Source organism: Drosophila takahashii, chromosome 3R (assembly GCF_030179915.1).
Source record: "Drosophila takahashii strain IR98-3 E-12201 chromosome 3R, DtakHiC1v2, whole genome shotgun sequence".
Classification (NCBI taxonomy): Eukaryota; Metazoa; Arthropoda; class Insecta; order Diptera; family Drosophilidae; genus Drosophila; species Drosophila takahashii.
In genome coordinates, this window is record NC_091681.1 from 33,036,275 (window position 1) to 33,047,190 (window position 10,916).

Sequence of the window (10,916 nt, forward strand, 5' to 3'; positions counted from 1 at the left end):
TGTCCAGAAATTAACGAAAATATATACACAAACACACACAGGCAGGGCCAAGAGCAAAAATAAAAAGGAGCCAAAAGGAAAACGGCGAAAAGCGAAAAAATAAAAGGAATGGCAAGAAAAGTTTTGCATTTCCTCGTGCTAATGTATGTTAATTACAGGGGGATTTTCCATGCGGAGGATTTGCATTTTAATTTATGCACCGAAAAATTTGCGTTTTGCCCAGCCACCCCGGCCAAAGTCGTTAAAAGAGGAAAAGCCGGTCAGAAAAAATAGCAAATGGCGAATGGAGAATGGGGGAACGGCGAACGGTGAACGGCCCACAAAATAATGGCCGAAATGAGAAGTTACAGTGACGCAATTTGTACACGTCATAGGTGAGAGTGAGTGCATGCATGTGTACGGGCATTGGGGCACTTCATTACCCCGGTGCCAAGTGGACACGCCCCAGCACTGCAGCGGAAATTGCTGGAAATATATTTATTTATAGGCCAAGTACGGATACTTCAGCTGCCGGCCAAGAAGGAGTCTGAAGGCCTCTGGGCCCCGAGCAATTAAGACGGCCACCTGGCGGTGTCCTAATTAGGCCAAGTGCTCGAAAAAGTTTTACCAAACTTGGGTAAATTCAATCTAAATTTAAAATAAAATTATTGGGCAAAGAAATATTCCAAAAATATTTCTCAAAAATATCTATAAATAAATTCAAAATATAAATGTCCCTGCTCGGGCGCCATCTCAACCTTAAATTCTAAGTTGATTCCCGTTTATTTCTAAGTTTTATTTATAAATAAATAATAAATAAAAAATAATTAATAAATAATGAAAACGCCTAACCATAAAAGCTCAATAACACTCAGAAAAATATCACAAAAAAAAATTTCAATATCCCTGCTCGGGCGCCATCTATCCCAATTACACCAGTACTTTTCCCATTTACCTATACATTTAAAAAATTTTTGCCATCCACGATAATAACATTATCTATGCCTAACAATGAAAGCTCACTCAACAAAATACCATTATCACCTTGACCAGCCAAATCCGTAATTATAATTCCACTCGCTATCGACCTTCAATCACTCAAACTACTGCATTTCAAATCGCGTTCACAAATTGGCTTCGGAACTTGAAATTTAATTATAATGTGCGTCACTCGAAATCGCCTCAATCGGCTCTCGCTCACCCACTTAAGGCTCCCGTGAGCCTGGGTAGCCGGAAAATCAGGCCTCCCTCCCGCCGCCCAACCAACCGAGAATTAGAAGCCCTACACCATGGGCACTTCCCTACGAGGACGACCCGTGTCTGTTCAGTTAAATTAATACAAAGCCCAAGTACATGCACTAATGCTAAGTAGATACGTATACGCAAACAAGGAGTTTTCGGGGGCGGGACAAAAGCCTACGCTAAGCTAGGCACTGGAATGCGAGTGTGAGTGAGTGAGTGTGAGCTGAGGAATGAGTGTGTGCTGGTTAAGCGTCTTACTCAAGTATTTATGTATTTACATTGCGAATATTTAATGGAGATATGCGCTGGATTACAACTACTCGGGGATGTGTGAAAAAATGGCACGCTCGGAGGTAACCAAAAGAGAATATTTAAGCAATCAACAACAGGCACTAGAGCAGGGCTCAGTGTTTTATTTCACTTTAATAAATATTGCATAACGACTAGGTGGGTGGAATGAGAGAGTGAGGGATGTGAGAGATGGCGCCCGAGCAGGCAGAGGCACAGAACATCTAATAAGCTAAAAGCGAGCGTCAAAGCAAATGGCAAGCATAATATTCCAATGGCTGCTCCCCACTGGCCTAAGGCTGAAATTATTCAAGCGTTTCTTTAATAGAGACTCGCCCCAGCGGAAACCCCCCTCTACAGCCCCTCGTCAGCCCCTCGTCCTTGGTCCTTCGGCCCTTTCCCCTTGTGTCTGTGTCTCTCTGGCTGACTTTCAGCTGGAAACTATTTAAAAAAGCAATTTTTTAGTTAATTAAACGACAAAGACAAGCAAAAGGCAAACAATTTCCCCTCGCACATTGCACCATTTGGCTTTGCCATTGCCCTGGGCACTTTTCTCCCAGTCAGACAAACGGACAAAACGGACAAACGGGCGGACAGACTGCAGTTAGTGACTAGGGTCTGCAGACCAGGCATTTCTTTTGTCCGAAATTCGAAAATGCCGCAGATCGCTGTACATATGTTGACTTAACAATCAGATTGCCTTGTAGGCAACCGGCTCCTGCTGCGATCCTTATGGCTGCCACAAAGTTGCAGCTGCATAAAGAAAACCACCCATTGCAATCAATTTTAATGTTTTTTAATGAGCAGCCTGCAATTGCAATCAAGGCCTGAAAGTCCTAGCAGTGAACAGAGAGAAAAAATGGAATTGGTAAATGGGATTCGAAGATTCGTGTAAACACTACGTCAAAACTAAATGTCCCTGCTCGGGCGCCATCTGTTACATAAATTCTAAGGTGATTCTAAATGATCTGTAAATTTCATAAATATATATTTTAATGAAATTTATGATATAAAATCTTAATACCACTTAAAAAACAAGTGACATTTCTAAATGAATGTACTGTTCAAGATCTTTTATCTTAACTATCCACCCTGAATTAGTATGTAAACTCAAGGAAAACTTTAATATTCAGCTTGAAAATACTTTATACTTCTTGGCTCACCTTAGGGCCACTGAGTTATCTAATTATTTTTGCCAGTATGCTTTATCTGCCGGAACCACACACTACTCGTGCGCTAATGATGCCCAAACAACAATTGCCGGGAAATGCAAATAAGTCGGGGTCCTGTCGCACACAAATTACTGGTCAGCGGAGAGCCAGTGGAGAATGGAGAATGTAAAATGGTAAGTGGAGAGTGGCCACTAAAATGCGCAACTTTGTAAGCCATTTTTGCCATTTCCCAGCTATTTGTCGCATTTCGCTTAGCCATTTATTTATTTGCACTCATTTAAAGTGTAAACTGCATTGTTTTTTTTTTGCACAGCCCTTGTTGTTTCCATCATTGTTATTAAGAACGGCGTAATCATAGCCGTTGGCTCCCCTTCTATTATTTTTCTCCTTCTTTTTTGGACGAATCCCCCGATGGCTGGTATGCTCTAATTAAGTGCATTTACTCTAATGAGCAAAAATGGCACCAGTAGCAGCGGCAGCAGAAGCAAAAGTAGCTCCCAGCTCCAGATGCAGTGGCAAAAAACTGTCACAGCTCCGTGAACGAGGGAAACCGTGCGTGAAAACTGCCCTCCAGCTGGCGAATGGGGATGCTTTTGTGGTCTCCTTTTCTCCGGGGTCGACCTCATTTAAGGGCCAAGAACTGAAACCTTTTAGCCAGGCAATGGGCAGATGCATAAGCCCCAGCCCCCCTTTGCATCCACGGTTTCTCGGCATTGTCAAGCATTTGTCTATGCAAAATTTTGTGACGCTCATTAGTGCAATTTGCATGCATAACGGCAAATATGGCCAGCAGCCAGATGAAGCCTCCGGCCTGTCCAGATTTCCAGCTGTCCGTCTATATATCTGCCACCCCATCTATTATATCCACAACAAATACACAAATGCAGTGGTACACTGGGGGAAACGTTCTTATATGATTAAGAGGAAAATAATACATGAGTTTAAATAAAATCGTATAATTATAATATTTAAAAATATAATGTTTTTTCACTTCGCAATGTTAAATTTAGAATTTCTGTTGATGCCAGTCGTAATTTAAACTATTTTACCTTAATCATTATTACCAAAGAAATTTGTATACAGAAAAGAAACAATTCAATGTAAATTTTCTTGAATTTTTTGTTGAACATTTAAACATTTTTTGTTAGAATTAGTTTATTATTTAAATGATTTTAGGGTTTAATATGTCTTTAAATAAATCTATATAAATATCCTTACTTCCTAAAATTATCAGGTAAATTTTATTTGCGTAAATGCTTAAGTATCATGATCTCAGTTATACTTAACAGTGTAAATAACCAAAGGCAGTTTAGGATGAGAGTGCCTCGATGCGATGTCCGTTCCTACATTCATCAAATTCAGAGACAGAACAGAAGCATTTGCTTCGTTCATTGTCGAATTCAAATATGTAGACCAGAATTTTTGTATTTGCCCATGCTCGTGTGTTGTTGTTGCTGCCATTTCGGCTGAATTGGGGGACAGGATGTCTATGCCTCTTGCCTGATTCACATTCAGATTCTGATACAGATTCAGCGACACTAAGTAAACAGAGGAGCGCAGCTGTGCCAAAGGATAACAGCACTCGTCTGCAGGCTCAGAAAAATATGCAAATGTCAGCCAACAGACCCCAAAAACTGTGCACAAAACCAACCCACTGAACTGCCCATCGATATCGGATAAACCATGGAAAACGCAACCCCTCCGATCTGTTCGAACTGCCATCACATCCAGATAAAACACAAAACAATCCGAATTAGTAGAAAGCAAAACAAGGCATCGCAAAAAAGATTCGGCAGCAGAACGCAGCTAGCAGCACACTTTGCCAAAACCAAATTCATTTTCAATTAAGAATTTTTCGGCATATCGACAGAAAATGTCCTATGCCTCCTAATGCCTGGCAATGGAAAAACATTTGAAATGCTAACTAAATTACGCCAACTTCGCACACACATTTGCGCATGTCTGTGCATATTTAGTTTTTCGCAATTTACAGTGGCTGCCATTGCCATTGCTATTGCCATATGGCCATATTGGGGTGTCAGAATGTGGTCAAAATGCCAATTGCAAAACAATTGCATTTTGGTTACTTTGCTGTTGAATCCGGAATTTCGATGGCAGCCACCTAGCAAACACTGCGACGGCTTCCGTTGACACCAGGCAATGATAAAGAGTGAGTGAGAAACACTGAAAGATGGGAACATGAACTAAAATAATACGATATAAGGAAAGGATTTATTAAGGAAATTTTAAAGTTTTTTTACTAGTTCCAAAATATTTGAAGTATTTATCTAATGATATAAAATCCTTGACATATTAAGTCTGAAGAACTGTGCAGGCTATATTTTTGGAGTCGTAATGATATTATTAGGTATGGGCGAAAGCCTCATAATTGATGGTTATTTATTTAGGCTCTCTTTGAAAATAAAATCGAAGCTATGTCAAAAGCATTTAAGCATTATTTACTTATTAATTTATCTTTATTCTCTATCAAATAAAAACACCTCTTAACGAGGTAAAAAACTAGTGACGATCGCACCTTCAACATACAAAAGTTCTGATATCAACATTTGTGACGAAAAATTATTACACTCGTCATTAAATAGACTTTCTAATATTTTCTCATTCGGCCCGCCCTAGCACTCTATTCCAGCCTTTTTCCCTTTACAGGCATTTTCTATTGCAGCGTGCCGAATGAGAAAATATTAGAAAGTCTATTTAATGACGAGTGTAATAATTTTTCGTCACAAATGTTGATATCAGAACTTTTGTATGTTGAAGGTGCGATCGTCACTAGTTTTTTACCTCGTTAAGAGGTGTTTTTATTTGATATCAGAAGTTTTTGTTTGTTTATATTTGCTCTCATAGGAGCTGGTATATACATTTAAATTTAAATTGGTCAATCATAATTTGTAAACCATTGTATTTAAACAAATTAAGTTAAAAACCGTTTAAGTATTTCAAAATACCTTTTAAACGAGGTATAGCACATGTCTGTAGCTTCAGTAGTGTAGAACTTACAAACTAACGAAATTTAGCTATTTCTAGCTTTTTTTCCGCTAAAGCAGCGGGTTTTTCCAAAAGTCGTAGAACAAAAGATTCCTATATGGAACTCTTAAGTGCAAATTTACTGATTCCATGACCCTAAAATACAGTTCGGATACCCTCACACAAAATTCAATACTCAGGAAGCTTTAGTTGTTCGAGCTGGCAAAAGTGGCTATTTTCGTATAAAAATAACTTTTAAACGTGACTTTTTACAGTAATGTGTTATATACCAAAATTTAAGGAATCTCAAGGGCTATACAGTTTAAGGTTTTAAAGAAAATCGTTCGAGCCGTTTTTGAGAAAAATAAAAAAAAGCTAAAAAAAAAGTTTTAAAAAATTGTCTTTTGTTCATATCTTTTTAATTATTACATTTACACAAATTGCATATAGAAGGCGTTTATAGCATTTAAAAATACCTTTCAAACGAGATGCAGCACAAGCCTGTAGCTTTAGTAGTATAGAAGTTACGGCTTTCCGAATTTTAGCTATTTATAGCTGTTTTCCCGCTAAACTAGCGGGTTTTTCCAAAAGTGGTAGAACAAAAGTTTTTTATATCGATGTGATGAACGTCATATCAAATTTTCAGAACTTAAAAAACATATTTTGGACAAGTGGACAAGTGGACAAACTGACAAACAGAAATTAATTTTCATTTTGGGAAGAAGAAGAAAATCTTATTTTGGCTATAACTTTTGAACGGAGAGTCGGATTTTGACAAATGATCCCTCATTCGACGGGTATTTTCAAGAGGAATACAACTAAAACATTGCGAGGGGGCATTTATCCCCACCGGCCCCAACAGCTCCAAATTTCGAAATTTTCAATTTTTCACTTTCATCGCTCTCTCTCCCAAGCCAATTGATTTTCTTAAAGTCTTGGTATGCAATCCTTTAAGTTATTGCAATACCTTTCGATTGGTGTATTACTCATTACGATCGGACTATCACAGCAGATTTTCAATTTTGCGGCTATATAATAGTAGTCGCCTTCGCACACTCTCCTGGTGCGCTTCGTCACTACATGGACTGCCGTCCATAGTGATGTTTAATTTATAATACACATTTTTTCTAGACATATTATAAATTATTTAATTCTTCCTAAATTTGGGATATCAGAAAATATAAATTTTTCTATGTAAAAATGTTGAGAAATTGAATAATTTTTCCTTGTGCACACACATCTACATGCAATGACAATTAAACTTTAGATTTTAAGTTAAAAGCAAAATATTGTAGCAGACATGACTGCCTTCCTTTTTCCTTTCCAACTCTGTAGCTCTGCGGCGTGAAATTTCAACTGGATTTTCTTTGACTCCGCCCACTCCGCCTTCTGGTGCAATTCTAAAAATTGTTAGACGACAACCAGTTCCGTCATATTCACACACATACTGGCGAGTGCGACCAACAAAAACCCAAAAAGCAATTAAATTGTACACTCGGCAGTGGTAGCAGGCAAAAGCCAAGCAAATCAACAACAACTATTACCAAACCGTCGACAAAAGACACCAAAGGCATCATGCAACAATATTATAACATTCGCCAACTGCAAAAAATACATCAACTAGACACACACACACACAATAACATACAAATATAGGATCACACAAAATGACAAAGTTTTTTATTCGGAATGAAATTCGTGTGTGAGTGTGTGTGTGTGTGACAGCCTGACATGCAAATACGTTTAATTTCGAAAACTAAACTAATAAAAGCTTCGCTGCAATGGGTTTTATGCAACTGAAAACTCCTTTTTTTATGATGCCCACAAAAAATGCTGTAAAAACATAAGCAAATAAGCAATCGAAATGCATTTTTTTCGAAACTAATGCCACTAATGTTCAGGCATTTTCAAAAGAGAAAATAATATTTATTTTTCAAAGCTAAAAAACTACTTTTATTTTCCTTTTGGCATTAAAAATACTTCTTGGAATGGTTCACAAAAAACAGCGAATATCAATTATAATAACTATTTTATTTGCTAATTCAATCGCAATATAGACAATTTTTTTTTTGTCCAAACTAAGAAAATAAATTTCTATAGGTGGACATTAAAATGATTTATGTAACACTTTTTTAAATTTATTATTGCAAATTAAATGTTAATTAGTTCGAAGACAAAAAAAATATATTTTTAGTATCGATGGCTTGTTTATGATATAAACTAAATAGTTAATTTTAATAAAAGAACTGAGTTTGACAAACTGTTTAAATAAAAAAGCGCCTTTTAACTCAAAAAAAAGTAATTAAGTATTATTTTTCATGTGGATATTAGTTCACCACAAGTATTCCAGCTGAAGCCTTTAGTATCATCCGATTTGCTAGAAACTTCGAGTGCATTTCAATGCCCAATTGAATGATTTTTTGGAATAGAAATTCAGTGATTTCGAGAGTCTGCAAATACCATAGCGAGTTGAATCAAAAAGCAATTTATATCGACTCCTCCGGCGGGCGACAACGATGAGTTTGCAGGCCAAAAATGTTAGAAAATTGCCACCCAGTGATGTGCCGAAATATTTCAATACCCACTGATGAATATCTCTGTTCGTAAACTACATGCAAAATCCGGACGTGATCCGGACAGTCACGCGGGTCCTATGAACACACAGTCACATATATGTATATTGGAATCTCTCTATCCGGCCGTTAAAATCGGCAACAAAAGAAATCGCACATTTCAACGTTTTGAATTTGTAAAAGGATATTTTTCACATTATAATAAGAAATGAGGCTGAAGACGCGCCTCGCATTTTGTGGCACTCGGCACTTGGATAAATCCCCCTTCTTTTTTCCATTTTCCGGCTTCCTTTAAAATGCAGAACAGCTGAAAAATCATATAAACACAAATAATAAAATCGACAATTTGGCAAGAGCCGCACGCACACACACACATAAATATGTCTGGCTGTGCGTGTGTGTGCGTGTGTGAGCCTGCAATGAGCACATAACCGCAAATGTACTGGCAACAAAACGTGCCGCGATTCCACAAAAAGACCAATGGGAATTCTCAAAGGAAAATGGGTTAAACTTTCCACTCACACAGAGAACTTTTCGCGTAATCGACTCGAAGACGCCTCTGTCACGGCCCGAATCCCATTGGCCAGCGGAACTTCTTCATAAATAGAAGACATCCACTGCTTGAATTCTAACTTGACTCTAGACAAAATTTATTTGCTTAAAGTTTTATTTGTTTTTTATTTAGATTTAATTTTTGACACATTTCTAATAAATTACCGTTTTTTTGTATTTTTTTGTTCATTAGCTTTGATTATTTTTTAAACAAACAAAAAAGCAAAAATAAATTGATTAGAAATTTGTTTTTTGATTTTATAATTTTTGCTTTTTAGAAAACCGAATAATTTTCCAAGTCACTGTAGACTTTTTTCAAGAATCGAATCAATTTCAAGGTATTCAGAGAAACTTTCTAAAGAATGTTAGCCAAGCATTCCCTCTTTGAAAGCCATGCAACCAAGTTGGGTTATAGTTGCTTCGCTGCTTTTACTAGTCTCCGCTGGAACAGGATCTGACCTAGATGAAGAACCGGCTCCCAGAATCCAACCGAGGATCTTCAAAGGCAAGGAGATTACCAACGGTGCCCTCGGTGGAATGGGGGTGCAATTGTTCTATAAAACCAAGCTCGTCTGCACGGGAACACTCATTACAGAACGGCACTTCATTACGGCAGGCCATTGTTTTAATAACATGACCTTAAGCGAGTTCCACGTAATTGGAGGACAGACGAGGGAGTTCGATCGCCACAAAAAGCTCTTCCATAAGAACCGGCTTGTCGGGTTGCGAATTCATCCGGACTTTGATAAGGAGAGCTTTATCGGCGATATTGCGGTGGCCAAGATAAAGTATCCATTGAGGAGCAAGTACATTGGCTACGCTCAAGTCTGCAAATCGCCTCTTTATCCCAGCGATGTACTCACGGTCGCCGGTTGGGGATCCAGTGGCAGGACCTCGGATAAGAGTACCTTGCGCTCCATGCGGGTGGCCATTGTGGATAAGGGCGTTTGCGAGAGACAACTGAAGCTCTCCTTACCAGAGAATGTCATATGTGCCGGTGGCTATAACAGCAGGACCCTCTGCGCCGGAGACTCCGGCGGACCTTTGATGTTCCGCCAGCAAGTTTGCGGCGTCAGCACGTGGACCTATAAATGCGGCAACAACGCCAAGCCCGATATATTTATGAGTGTACGTCACTATTCTAAATTCGTCATAAAAGCTGTTCGGGATCTGGGCTTCAAGTAAATGCAACTACTTTATGGAGAAAATGAATCAAGTTCCGAAAAAAGTTAAATTAAAAATAATAAACCTTAAACGTTTTAAATCTTTGCTGACCAAGGGTCACTAATTAAATTAATTTTGTATTATTCCGCATACGGAACCTCAAAGCATGAGTTTTTCAGATCAAAAAGAAGTCATTTGCCAACGCCCAATTTAAACATTATAATTGGTTTTAATTGGGAATACTATTATGATCATGCATGCTTAAGCTTCTATAAAGTGTGTAGTAAACAAGATTTATAAACAAATATGGTATGCTATCTGCTATGAAATCTTATAAAGCTGATCGATCTAAGTTTGAGCTGACCTACATTTGTGTACATATATGTAAGTTTAATGTTTTGGTCTTGAACTGATTTAAACTAATGTGCTTCCATTTAATCATGTAGATTAGTCTCAGAGTTATATACAAAGTATGATTCATTATTGCAATTATGTAAGAAAATGCATTGTTGTAAGTATTGTAAAGATAATGACATTTACTCTCCTGTAAAGCTACATTCTTGTAATGCCCGTCTTGTAGGTGCACTGCAATTCTACAAGCTCAGGTAGAAGAAGACATTTGTAGAATGTAGAATGTGCCGCTCTTTGCACCTTAGACTCACGTGCCATCACCTCATTCTTCGGCACTCTCTCTCCCGCTCTCTTGCTCTGTTTTTCCCAAGTTTTCTCATACGCTCAGCGAAGCGTAAGATGAGAGAAAAAAGGTGCAACGTTGGCGCCGCCGCCGGTAAAAATCAGAGGAAAAGGGGGAAATGCGGGAAAAGCGGGAAACAACACAAAACACGCTGCCAGTGAAAATATCTCGCTGTGTCACAGTTTCACTTCAACTATTGTACATCCAACCTCTGCTCTTCGCGCTCTCTGCACTATAAGAAATATATTCCCTTATTTCATGATCATG

The 10,916-nt window shown here is 38.1% G+C and overlaps 1 protein-coding gene across 1 annotated transcript; it reads left to right on the forward strand.

The window, feature by feature from the left end:
- Positions 1 to 9,184: 9,184 nt before the first annotated feature.
- On the forward strand, positions 9,185 to 9,976 carry LOC108069637 (seminase). The gene has a single exon (XM_017159788.2). The coding sequence runs from the start codon at positions 9,185 to 9,187 to the stop codon at positions 9,974 to 9,976; it is 792 nt and encodes a 263-aa protein (XP_017015277.2).
- Positions 9,977 to 10,916: the final 940 nt, after the last annotated feature.

What these genes read in the sequence shown, in the direction of transcription:
- LOC108069637 (XM_017159788.2), top strand. Translation starts at nt 9,185, where the DNA reads ATGCAACCAAGTTGGGTTATAGTTGCTTCGCTGCTTTTACTAGTCTCC.